General features: G+C 43.9%; 1 protein-coding gene and 1 non-coding gene across 2 annotated transcripts in view; one reads left to right on the top strand and one right to left on the bottom strand.

Annotated features, from left to right (window-relative positions):
- Positions 1-58: 58 nt before the first annotated feature.
- trnaa-agc (transfer RNA alanine (anticodon AGC)) lies at positions 59-131 on the top strand. Its single transcript has one exon. It is a non-coding gene; the product is annotated as a tRNA-Ala (tRNA).
- Positions 132-3,359: 3,228 nt separating this feature from the next.
- tm6sf2b (transmembrane 6 superfamily member 2b) overlaps positions 3,360-13,776 on the bottom strand; it is an 11,694-nt gene continuing 1,277 nt past the window's right edge. The window contains exons 3-11 of the mRNA XM_030373302.1: positions 13,437-13,540; positions 11,474-11,571; positions 10,962-11,065; positions 9,545-9,627; positions 8,145-8,269; positions 7,549-7,650; positions 7,220-7,312; positions 5,522-5,641; positions 3,360-3,680 (exon numbers count right to left, since the gene is read on the bottom strand). Coding sequence (XP_030229162.1) covers positions 3,444-3,680; positions 5,522-5,641; positions 7,220-7,312; positions 7,549-7,650; positions 8,145-8,269; positions 9,545-9,627; positions 10,962-11,065; positions 11,474-11,571; positions 13,437-13,540 — 1,066 coding nt within the window. The 3' untranslated portion in view covers positions 3,360-3,443. The remainder of the gene's footprint in view (positions 3,681-5,521; positions 5,642-7,219; positions 7,313-7,548; positions 7,651-8,144; positions 8,270-9,544; positions 9,628-10,961; positions 11,066-11,473; positions 11,572-13,436; positions 13,541-13,776) is intronic.

Genomic DNA, 13,776 nt, shown 5'->3' with positions numbered 1-13,776 from the left:
ATCAATAGTATGTACTATACTTAAAAAAATTGTCGGGAGCACCGGAGCAGGTCATCGTGGGGGATTAGCTCAGATGGTAGAGCGCTCGCTTAGCATGCGAGAAGTAGCGGGATCGATGCCCGCATCCTCCAATGTTTTTCTCGTCCAGAAAACTTTCAGTTTTTATCACATTGAAGCTACCAGCTTCTTTTCACGGTTTCTATTCTGTAACACCTAAACAAAAACAGCTCCATCGTAACCTCAATCCACATATATTACCCGCTCCGTCGTATTTCAACCGTCGATTTAGATGCGCATCTCCTTGTGAAACACAATCCCGTGGGACGGGCAGTGGTAACCGTGGGATTGCCTTGGTAAAGGCCGCGTTTGTCTCTGTCACACACACGCACAATGCATCGCTAGTTTGACAGATGCCCCACTTCAGAGCAAACAAGGTACGCTGGGGGAAATTAATTAGACGGGCCTCTGTCTGTCTGCGTGTTTTCTCTCTCCTCCGTTGTTGTCACGTTGTTCAGATAAGCACCGGGGTAATTACTACCAACACGCTGTTATGGGTGGCGTGCTACAAAGCAGTTTTGAAGCACGCTATTAATTTAATTATTTATTTATTAATGTGAAACATGTAGACGTGGTGGTCCCGTTGACAGCGGTCACTGTCCCCCATGTAGCCTATAGGGACGGTGCAAACGGGAGGGCAAAGTAAATAGCGATCAATATGACTGCCAGACATTAGTTCTGTGGCAGAATTTGCAATTACGGTCCCGCTTAAGTGAAATCATCTCTGTTTAGTCACGCGTTGCATTCAGTGAGTAATTACACAAGGAAACACTATTTGAAATTCCATGTTTACATGTTTCGCGATTTCATTAAAAGGCACTATTAAAACAACATCACAGGATTTTGGGGCTAATTATAAATGGCTGTGGCACAGCGAGCAGACTTTTCTGTAAGTAGTAGCCCGCTTTTTTTGCTTTGCTTTGATTGGGCGCTCCACACAGATGTGCACATCTGTGAATGATCTTTTAACAGAAAGATGCAGAGGGGGTATAACATAATGTGATGATATTCTACCTCTCCTGTTTTAAACACTATGAGATACTGTATGAGATAGATGAGGGGGCATTGGGGGAGAGATATGGAAGCAAGCGGGTGGGGTGTAGGGATGCAGCCATGTCGAGAAAGAGAGGAAAATTTCATATAGTGAGAACTCGAGCACATTACTTCACATCCAATGTGCCTGTATAAAGTGCTAGCTTTCTGGGAGCACATCGTTGCAAACCGTGGTGGACGAAACCAAGGGGAACGTTAGACAGAAACGGTTGGAGCGTAGCACGGTGTCTTCCCGTTTAAATTGGGGGAAAAAACTCTTTCAGGCGGACGGTATGTTACTGTTCAACAGAGGTATACTATACGTACCAAGGATTGACAGCGCTTGGTAATAAGATACACATCTTCCACTGCCCACCCACTGCATCGCTGCCCAACACTCCATAGCGATAAGTGGCAGTAGCTGAAGTGGATATGGCGGTATCTTTAGCCGTGGCTGTGTGCTGTTCCTTGTTTTTGATAAAGAGACAAGGAACCAACACACACGCATACACAAACTTTGACACACTTATTCAATGTTGTACGTCCTGGCACGTACACACTTATTGTATGTTGTACGTTCCTGGCACTAACTTACTGAGCATCTGTAGCATATTATCCTAGCTATCTATGTTGGATACAGGGAATGAGTTAAAGATGAACTGGACTGAAATTTGAAGTTTAGTTGATACAACAGATGTATTGTCTGCCTTCTCATTGGTACAATAACTAAAAATGGATGAACTTGCTAAAGGGGATAAAATTGTACGGTGAAAGTGTTACAGGGCGCCGCCATGTTGGATTTCAACAATCAGCTACGTCACTGGCATGGTAACCTACTCCTACTCTGTGGCTCTAGCAGCCATAGCAGGTAATGAGTCAGGCTCTGAGGCTCGCAGAAATGGCTACGGAAAAGCAAACAACCAGGTCTACAGGAGGATCATCTTATTGCATTGCCCCTGGCTGGAGTAATGAATTATATAGGACCAAGGCAGCTGGGGTAATCATACGTTTCCACAGGCTACCTTTGAATATGAAACCAGCCCATAATACATGGCTGGCAGTGGCAGCCTTAAAATTGACTAACCCTCCGATAGCCCCTGTCATGTCAATCTCCACAAGCTAGCACTTCGACCATAAAGTGTATTTACTCTGACGATATCACAGATCTATTTTTCCAAGCTGCTAATTAAACCACGGCGGGTCTGTAAACAGAAGTTCAACAAATGTCCCTTTCTTCTCACCCTGATGTTCGCCGACTAGCCGATTGCTGAGGCAGAGGGCGTAAAACTCGAAGAAGTAGTTTTTTGTGTATTTTTCCAATGTAATTGTTATCATTCGTAGGGAAAAAAACACTTTCCTTGACAGCGGTCAATATGGTGGACGTGAGCATTCCACTGCATTGGGAAGAGCCGTGTAATAAACAAAAATAATTGACAGCTAAACGTTAGGAAGGCCCATCCAAGTGAATAGAGCAGTCTACAGCATTGTGGAGAGCCGTGTAATAAGCAAGGGATAATGTGTAGAAAGCCGGTCATTATTGGGAAAATAAGCCCCGAGAGGGCGAACAGGACACCGACGGTGTCATGCTTCGCCCTGAAGGGGCTTATTTTCGATAATGACCGGCGACGTTCTATACATTATCCCGCTTATTACACAGCTACTTGCCAAGACCAAAAAATAATTTCACATAGTGTGTCTTTTTACAATTGATTTGATACCAGAATTCGTAGTGTTGATCAGCAGAGAAATAGTCCGCCAAAGACGTTGACGTCGCTTAGCAACCGAAGACGCTGGGGTTGAAAAGTTACCGGACTACTTGAGGAGTGATACCAAGGACTCAAGCAAGCAACGGTGAATTATCAAATACAATTCACCGCCGGACGTTGTGAAGAGCCCATGCACAACACCAAACTGTAGTGCTTGGTTCTTGGTTCTATGAACATCCTTACTGTACCGACAGCGAAACATTGTTGTTTCTCTTTCCTCTGACAAATGTACTAACTGTAAGCCACGTTTGATAAAAGGGATTTATTAATGCCATCAATGTAAATGTATATAGTGTTGATCCCCTTACACACACACACACACACACACACACACACACACACACACACACACACACACACACACACACACACACACACACACACACACACACACACACACACACACACACACACACACACTATCTCTCGCTTTAATTCATGTGTATTTGCTCTCCACTCCGTACACATATGACACTCCTACAACAAAGGAGAAGCAGAAAACGGTTGAGCAAAACAAATCTTTTATTTATATGGCAACAAGGCCAGTGTAACTACACACAGTTCCCCTCTCAGAATCGTTTTGAACCATTATTTATCCTTGTATTTGGTGTCTTTCTCCTCACTGTTGGGCAGGCCTGTCTGCCCCGGGAAGGGGGCGATCTTCAGGAAGAAGTAGGGGTTACTGTTGACGCGCAGGGCCACCAGGATGGGGACCAGGGCGTAGAGAACGTTGGCCATCAACACGCAGCACAGCGAGTCGCCAGGGATACGGAACGGAGCCAAGGTGCGTGAATGGAGGGACGCTCCGATATGGGCCCACTGGCACTGCGGAGAGGGAGAGAGGGAGAGAGAGAGAGAGAGAGAGAGAGAGGGAGAGGGAGAGAGGGAGAGGGAGAGAGAGAGAGAACGAGAGAGAGAGAGAGAGAGAGAGAGAGAGAGATATTAGATGGTTGGGGGTGAAATTATGTAACGGCAAGGACAGGAGAGTGCGTGGCCACGGTGTTCCGACGCCCCACTGATGTCCACAACCTACCTGCAGGCGTGCATAAGCAAGCGGCCTGAATCCCCTCCTGCTCCTACTTATGAAACGCATCCGGGTTCCGCGCTTGTCCCTTCCCTTGGTCTTCTAAAACAACTTATTCGTCAAAAGTAGTGAAGGTCATGTAGTCCATGTGGACAAGCACAGATAAATAATGACTGATCCGTCTTGTAGTGGGTAGAAGGTAGGGTTAGACACAGACATATCGCTTGTGACAGGTGCATTCCCCACCGCATTGAAGGTAAACCGCACTACTACGAAAAAGCCATCACACAACCCATTCCGCTGATGGGTTGAATTACAGAGCAGCCTCCCTCCTGCCCTCCCTGTCTGAAATACTTTGTGCTGTTGACACGGGTGTCAAGCCCATGCTGTGTTTAAACAAATTGCTATCAATCTCCTGCAGATAATCATCCACATTCCAAACAGACTGATTTGCTATATGGTCACTTCAGAGTAACTGCCTCAGGCCATGTCCAAACACCAGCTAAGTGTGTAAATGCATTTTATTTTCACTGCCTTTGGCCTTCCGTAGCCACAAGCTGGCATTTTCCACCTTCCAAAAAGCCTTTTAAGTGGATTCATCTCAAAATGCTGTTCTTGCGTTGCCATTTGGAAAGGCAAAGCGTATATTTCTGAAAAGAGAGATGTATAATTGTGACGTGAACAGACATCGACAACTCTCTAAAGTAAACTTATGTGCAAGAGAGAATACACAAACAGTGTTTTTGCCAATACTGGTGAATTATTAAGAATGGACACCAACAAAGTGTTAGCCAGCATCGTGTGGTCATGCCCTTAGTCGATGTTGTGGGGAACTCGCAGTCAACAAAATCCATCAGCCTCAGTTCTCGTCCCAAGACGGCGTCACAGGGACCGTCTAACAGGTGGCAAAGCTGCTAAAAAAGTTTGCGCTGATACTCGATCGGCAAACTTCGGCCGACCGGGTTGCGTCTGTCCCCCGCCGGAGTACAGATTTACTCTTGGGGGAAATCAGATGGCTCCTGACGGCGGCAGCGGCGTGGGATCTTGTCCAGCCGCTAGTCATTTCACGGCTCAACTGTTGCCACAGTGCGGGCTGTTAGGACTTCCACAAGTGATTGATAAAATGCAGTCGCACGTCTAGTATTCACCCAAGCTGAGCGAGGTATGTTTCACCTCTCGCTGGATCCCCCCGTGGGGGTCCCCTGTAGCAGCCCTCGTTGAGTTCAGCTCTTTGATGTGGCTAGTCACTGGATCTGATTCTCTGCACCCACGCATGTTGCATCATTTCATTCATATAGCCTATTTATAAAATTTGCACTCAGTTATTCTACGCCCGTCTAGTTTATTTTGAGACTTGGTTGTAGCACGGTTTAATGTGGAGGATAACCCTTGGCTGCTCTTAGTCTCACTTGTATGTGGCTTCGATGAAAGCTTTGACTGAAATGTATCTAATTGTTTTAACCTTAAATCCCTTGTAGACTTACCCTTCACAGGAAAGTCTAGTGAATATGGATTTGCTTGCCAGCCCAATAGATGGGACAAATTGTTTTATTTCCGTGGCCGACATAGCCCACAAAGTCACTTCTTGTCTCTTTTCATCATACTCATTTGTCCATTGATAATTTCAAATTTTTGGTCTTACCTGGATCAAAGCCCCTGAGAAGAACATGGTCCAGTCCGGCATCCATGTGCACCCGGGCTTGAGGAGTCCGTAGACAAAGGAGCCCAGTAGGGGCAGCCCATAGAAAAGGATGTGCAGCATCTGCAGGAAAACAGCAGAATAACGTTCAAAATACCGGTCAAAATAGCAGCAATAGCGAGGGTCTCTTTTAAAGCCTTTATTTTGTCCACTGTCGGCATCTACGGTACTCCTGACACTTTCCATTTAAGTACATAATAATTCCCCTCTTGGATTTCAATCAGTAAACCATTGTAAAGTCAGAGTCGGATAGAGTTTTAAAATACAAATGAAATATTTGGACTTATGAATGCACAATGAATCTGATTAATGAAACTCCGCTCAACTAAGAAAAGTGAATTCTTGTGTGTAGCTGATCAGAACTGTGGTCGTAACCTGATGGAAGCGCACAGCAACACACTCCATAGGAAGAGCTCATTTCAAATCTATCAATGAAACGAGATGCACGCCGATAATCTCAAACTCAGAGCTACCCTGAACCGCTGTTGTTTTGAAAATCAGATCAAATTTGCATTCCATGTTTCCTGGAATTGTCAAGATCAATTTAACACACGTGACTAATCTGTGACCCTAATTGCTGTGACCATTTAGCAAAGAAGCTACTGGGGGAGATTTAGAGCGATCCTTTTCCTCCTTTATTCCTATTTTTACATTCCCACGTCAAAACAATTTCCTTCACAATCAGCGCAAACGACATGTTTTAAATAAAAGCACATGAAAGGAACTCTGCATTTTTCCTGCTGCTGTATAATAGCTTCACGCCACCTCACTGAGCTCTCTTTAATCACAGTCTTTGGGCGCAGATGAATTCAAATGAACGTCTCTATCGGAGGGCCAATCAAAAACGCCCTTCAGCCTTTGGTTTGAGTGCGTTCACAGAGCTTTCGCGGTCATCCGTCACATTTAGTTCATCACATTGTGTGATTAAAACGGCGGGTAACGGCCACAGCAGCGTAACCCTGTCATGGCGACACACCAATCCCACACGACCTCCCCCAGCCACTAATCCGCACGGGACGCACAAGTTAACCACACACTCGCACTCAAACACTAATCATAAACTACACACACACATGCACACTTCTGAAGGAGAGTGAGACAAGGCATGGTTTAAATGCTACACACACACACACACACACACACACACACACACACACACACACACACACACACACACACACACACACACACACACACACACACACACACACAGCCGGTTTGATGCTGAGTTATATGTGCGCTGGGTAGGGATTAGCTTATCAAGTTCTCGGCATGCAGTTCGCCCGTCTGATCAATGAAACGCAATTGTGTTTGGACAATGACAAGGTCTTTGGATAACCTATTGGCAGGCCTGCATACTGCTGAAATCTGACACACGCACACACACACACACACACACACACACACACACACACACACACACACACACACACACACACACACACACACGTACCAAAACCCAACCAGTCGCAACAACAAACAGTTTCATTGTTTAAACACATGCAATGGACCAAAATGCATAAGGCCTCTTAGCCCTTTCCTTATTGTTGCAGAATAACGGACCTTGGAAGGGTTAATCCTATGCATGTTAAGCAACCATCATGTTAAAAAAACAAAACGTTCTCAAAAATGACATCCCACCATGACTTTGGGGAAGCCCACAGGGTCGCTCAGGTAAGGCTCGTATTGCTCCAGGTAGACGGAACATGCTTCTAGCGGGGAACCCAGAGCCACCTACGTTCACGAACAAACACAGAATAACGGTATAAGTAGAAACCACTTTTCAAATTCAAAATACTCGCATTGACCATCACTACTTATAAGCACAACAACAAGTATAGAACAAGAATTATGGCATGCATGTATTTGGGTTAAACAGTATGCATGAATCGTTGTTAAAGAGGCAGAGTTAAAGCATCTTCACTTCCAGGTCAACAGTTATTCTTCAGTGAGACTGTCGTATTTATTACCAGTCCTCTGAGGAGAGTGAAGGCCATGGCAGCTAACAGGAGCAGTACCAGCATCAAATCCTGGGGGCGCCAGATCAGATTCATGGTCTGCACGTGGTGGGCCTGAAGCAGGACAGCAAAGGCAAACCAAAAGAGGTCAAGATCATAGTCAGCCCTATATTCAGTTTCACCTAATTTCACCTAGACTCTGCATAGCCTCCCTCCTTAAACTCCCCACCCCTCTTATGCTCTTGCTTTGTGTTTGTCCTGGCACTTAATGAAATACTTATTGTATGTTGTATGTCCTGGCACTTAATGTACGCCCTTATTGTATGTTGTACGTAGTACTTAGCATTGTGTAGCATCATATCCTAGCTATCTTTGTTGTATACGGGGAAGGGGTTAACAATTGTTAGTGTTTGGCACTTCTATGCACATCCTTAGTGTACCGACAGCAATATATTGTTTCTCTTCTTCTGACAAATGTACTTATTGTAAGTCATTTTGGATAGAAGAATCTGCTATATATCTCTAGGCAAGAGGAGGATACTCTGTTTTGAGTAAGTACATGTATATAGTACATGTCTATAGATATGCACCAAGGTGTTTGAACTCACATTGTATCCACCAATCAGTGGTCTGTCCTTGGCACGAATGAACAGGGTGATTGTCGCCCATACCGGCAGCAAAAGGAACACAAAGTTGATCCAGAAAGCTGGACGGATTTCCAACCCATATTTACCTGCCAAAATGTAGAAACAGCGTGTGTGAGAGAGAGAGAGCTGCTCCCGGTTTGGGGTGGGGATGTGAGCGTGTGCTACAAGTTCAATTCAAAATGTGGAGAATCCGGCTAATTTTAATGGATTAATTGATCATGTTCTATTATCGGAAAGCCTTAAGCATTATTTCAATCATTAGCATTGAAATAATGGTAGTTATTCATTGTATGATATATATTCCTCTGTCGATCAATTTCCTCTTCTCTTGTGTATAAATAAGTATTCACACTACAGAGTGAGATCAGCTTGATGCGGGTTTTTGACACACAAAAACAGAGAAATCCAATGTCTTCAGTCTGAACAGACTGTTACCATGTATGTGTCTTTCATGTCAGCAACATAAATGTCTCTGCATTGGTGGCTGGCAGCAGGACAGTTATAAACATGAAAGACTGTGTTAGCTAATGGGGATATTATAGCAAAGCTCAAGTATTTGAGGCGAGTGTCGAAATCGAGGCATTTGAGTCGGTTGCATAATTCACAGAAGATGTGGGCTAAAAATATCTTTATACACGGAAGTGCTACTCTTCTGACACGATGAACAGGGGACGTCGGTGATGGATCGACAGATGTTAAGACCTTATTGCTTGTATAAGCAAGCAGGCCGTTAAAGTGGAGTAGAGCAATCACTACTCACTGCTGTCAAATATAGGTCACATAAAATATATGAATATGACCAGCCAGGTAATAAAAATTGATGATCTGTGTTAAACAATCTGAGCTGAGTGTAGTGTCAGCATCTGGTTTGCTTCCAGATTTCTTATGTCTCTTTACCTGCCCACAAGAGGGCCCTAGCTTGGTCTTCATGATCCAGTGTCATTGTCCATTACCTGGGGTTATTTGCCATTAAGTTAGCATGCGGGTCCTAATAGGTATCAAAGGACCAATGTGCACAACCAGAGAGGCTCACCTTCCTTGCATACAATCACACTAAATCTAGGTGGCCCAAATGAGCTTGGTACCAAAAAACGAGCACATATTGTGAAAACTGAGGCTGTGGGACACATCCCTACATGCTTATCCTGACTAAACAAACGAGCTGATGGCCCTCAGTCGGGCGTGAACTCCCTTTGGAAACGGACACAGACGCTCAAACTCCGGGCTTCGGTCGCAGCCTGGGAAGGCAGAGCGAGGCTGATTGTGCATTTTATTGGTTGGTGGGGCTCCACGGTCGCCCAAATGTTGCCCGACCAAGGCCCGGATAGAGCGACTGGGGATAGCGGATAAGCCAGGCTCACCTGCGACGATGCCAACGATAAACACACTCATGTTGGCGCAGAGAGAGCCGGCCCAGAACAGCCCCATGGTGCGGTAGGACTTCCTGGGAGGACGGACAGGGAGAACCAAGGCGATTAATGCTGAGCAGGTTGATGTTCAGTTCCAAATGCACAGTGAGAACAGCCTGAGAACAGTTCTTTCAGGGAGAACACACTCACACAAAAGGCTCCATTTAAAGCATCTACATTTAGGGCAGTTAGCAGACGCTTTTATGCAAAGTGACAAACAATAAGTACATTTGTCATAAGGAAGAGAAACAATATATCGCTGTCGGTACAGTAAGGATGTTCATAGAACGAAGTGCCAAGCACTAACAATTGTTAGGTTAACCCATTCCCCGTATACAACAAAGACGGGAGCTTGTCTATGTTCGCCGGGTCCTATGTTCCCCGGGTCATATGTTCCCCGGGTCCTATGTTCCCCGCTTGTTATGTGACCGGGGAACATAGGATCCGGAGAGCGAATCTTTTTTTCGTAGTATGGTAGGGGCAAGTACCGCCTTTTTCGCCTCTGATTCGCCTGTGATTGGTTAGAATGGCTCTCCTCCTATTGGTTATGGTTAGGGTTAGGGTTAGGTTTATGGTTAACCCTCACCCTAAACCTAACCCTAACCACATCCCTAAACCTGACCCTAACCCTCCGCACCCGGGGATCATAGAACCTGGGGAACATAGGGATGACCCCACAAGGACAGCTAGGATAAGAGGCTACACAATGCTAAGTTCTATTTTTAAGTGCAAGGACGTACAGCGTACAATAAGTGCGTAAGAGGGGTCTGTGTGTGTGTAGGGGGGGGGGGGGTGAACTTTGAACAAGTAAGTCTTGGGTCTTTTGCGGAAGCTTATTTAATTTTAGCTATGGCTTATGGCTCCACACCATGGCTGGATCTTGATTTGGAAGTCGATCTGACTTTACACACCAAACTCTTGAACTCAGTGAGGGGTACTTTCTAAATGATCTGAGATAGACTCATCTTTATATACTCTGTTTTATTATGTTTTTTTTTATATGCTGCGTTTCTTTCAATAAACCTATAATATGCTCTTCTTTTATTTGCGGTCGAGTGTATGGATTGCCTGTGGAGCGAGGCGGGCCGTAAAACGCTGATGCAGGAGAAGCAATGAATCCGAGAGAAGAATTAGGAAGGCGTCGACCAGGAGATTAAATCATGAGTTCATCATAACAAAGTCAATATGTCCCCGGGGCCTGAGAGAAATCCATCCGCAGAACCGTGAGGGTATAGCGAAACCAAAACATCTCCGTGATACATAAAGATGGAGCGTATCGTTCACATTTATGATTGCTTCCCTAGATACCGTGTTCGAGGCTGCGTAACGGCTGGGAAGTGGGGGACGAGGGAAGTGGGGATGCCCTTACCTATCTGTTATCCTGCTGATCATCATCAGGTACATGACGAAGTGAACGATCCCATCCCAGTAGCACATCATAATGGCATAGGCTGAGCCCAGGTATGGCTCCCCCTAGAACACACACATCAAACATAGATCTAGTGATTATCGTTTGCTAGGCCTCTGGCTATGAAATGTCACCAAATGTCACATGTCCCTGTATAGTTTATGCATTATATGGATTTTTTTTTGGAAGGCTTAAGTTTGGGATTGAGTTTTCTTTCCAGGATGAAACGCATGATTATCTATTATACTATTTAAATAGTGCATTTTGTACTATTTGCATGTACACACATTTACATTTACATTCATATTTGGGGGCATTTAGGAGATACTTTTATCCAAAGCGACATACAAGTACATTTTTCAGAAGGGAAACATGCATGTACTGTATATACAGACACTTAACCTACCTGAATTGCTTCAATACATTTTGTCAGCTTCAATACATTTTGTCAGCTTCAATACATTTTGACTTACTGTTTTCTCATAGAATTCCATGAAACCAGAAACGACCCCATCTTGTTGCAAAGCACTTATTAGATCGATGACACACGTGAAACAGAAAACAGCAAACACTAGAAAGAAAGAACAAGATAAAAAAAAAAGTTTTTATATAAGGTCATTCATTTCATGGAAAGACTTTCACGGCCCATCACATCATAATCATACACAACTCCATTACATTTCTGGTACTTTGTCGGTCCTAGACTCCTTTGAAATCAGGTTGTATTTTCTTCTGATCCACAATCCCAAGCGGTTTTATTCAATTGGTTCTGGAGTTCAACCCTCGAATTCAAAACTTGCTAAGCAGCTACGTCTGTGGAACGAATGCCATTCAGTCGTCCTAATGACTGTGATTGAAAGCGCCACCCTATTCCATGTAATTACCCATTCTGCTCCGTCAGTCTATTATTTAAAAATAGAAAAGAACATTACACATGCCTGAACACTCAATTCCATAAAAACGTCTGAGAAAAACACAATTAGTTTAAAGACATCTTCAACCACGTATTTTCACCTGTCCGCTCTGGAAATGTTTTTCCCCCCCCTGGGACCCTCAATGCCTTTTTCTCTCTATAATTTGATATATTTCCTTTGAAACATTCCCCTCCATCCACTTGGTAATTAATTGTGGGTTGGTAGAGAAGTTTCTTTATCTTTTTGGGCAACCACAGTAACATATGAGAACAGATGTGAACGAGAGTGACTTTCCACTGCGTTGACACTACTGGGAACTTGGAGTACTAAAAGTTGCACTTGGAAGCAAACCAGTTTCTAAGAACAGAACAGACATTTTCAAATGTCCAAGGTCCAAGCAGATCCACATGTTATTTTGCAAGGGCAAGTTTAATAATGTCATATATCAGAACATGAATTATGCAAATTGCCTGATCTCCATATTTACACTTAATGAAAATGTAGAATATTCTCATAAACAATAAAATAGGGGTAATGTAATAAAATTGAAGAATGCCACTCATTGTAGAGTTCTGCTGCCCTAGTGCCACATGGGGGACATAACTAATACCAAGGCTCAAATCTTTTCACGACTTTTCTGTCATATCTGTCCTTCAGGCACATATACACATGGGCAGGATTATGTGTTCACACAGATACAAATCAACACAACGCTTATTGCATGGAAAGACATAAACACACACACATCTACTGTAATGGGAACTGTTTGGTGTGTAATCCTTTGGGGGGGGAGATATGTCTTGGCATCTAACAGGAGACTATGAGGGGGGGGGTATGGCTCCAGAAACACATCATACCCCTCTGGTGTCTGTGATATCACTGGCATTGTTTTGGTCGGTTTTTTATATACAATCAAATCAAATCAACTTTCTTCCATAATGAGATTATTGGGACAGGTTTGAGTGGGTATTGAGGACCTGACTACTGGGCTTCAAATTGCCAAAAAAAATGGTTGATGGAGGACTGCCAAATATGATGTCCTTTGGATGGCTTCCATTTGGATAATGTGGTAAAAGCCATTGTGTAGCTGTGCTATAAACGACCTGACTTTCTTAAATTACAATAAGCACCTCTCACCTCCAACATCTCTTAAACACGATGATTTAGTTTGTCTCGGAGTGCCAATGTGACTGTACTGCAGCATAAACTGTGAAGCATATGTCCCTCTGCTATATTACATATATTAACCAAAGGACTTAGTCAAGTGCCACCCATGCCACACAAATGCCAGAGTGGGTTTAGTTTTCCTCTGATCCTTGAACAGTGGAAGCAGCTTTAGGAATAACAAATGGTGACACAATGAGATCAATTCATGTTTTTAAATCCAACACAAGGTTCTGGGAAGGTTCTCGAAATCCTCTCTGCAAGTGTTGCAAGGATTTTAAATCCCAAGTTTCAAGCCCCTTCAGCAATGTTGGGAAACACAAGCATGTACATGAGGAATTACAATTCTATACGTTACCAAAGAATAAGACGTCTTTAGGTGGGTTGCCACGGGTTATGAGGAAGTAGAACAGAAATACGAGCACCAAAACAGCCATTCCTACCCCCAAGATCACATAGGGCCTGGGGCAGAAAACCAGAGTTATTCATTCAAATTTGGCAACTGAATATTTGAGGTCGAGCTAAATTATAAATTCCAGTAATCAACATTGTAAAGCTTTATTTCGATTGCTTTCAGTACATAGTTACCTGTCGATTATTAACAAGCTTATTGTTGATTTTCACAATGTTGTGCTTGCATCTTAACCCATTTAGGGTGATGTATGCAAGATTTGAGAGTGGTGAAAAGAGAAAGAGCA

The sequence above is a fragment of the Gadus morhua genome, chromosome 12 (genome assembly GCF_902167405.1).
Source record: "Gadus morhua chromosome 12, gadMor3.0, whole genome shotgun sequence".
NCBI classification, from domain to species: Eukaryota; Metazoa; Chordata; class Actinopteri; order Gadiformes; family Gadidae; genus Gadus; species Gadus morhua.
The sequence above is the reverse complement of the archived record's forward strand: the minus strand, read 5'-3'. Positions and strand labels throughout refer to the sequence as shown.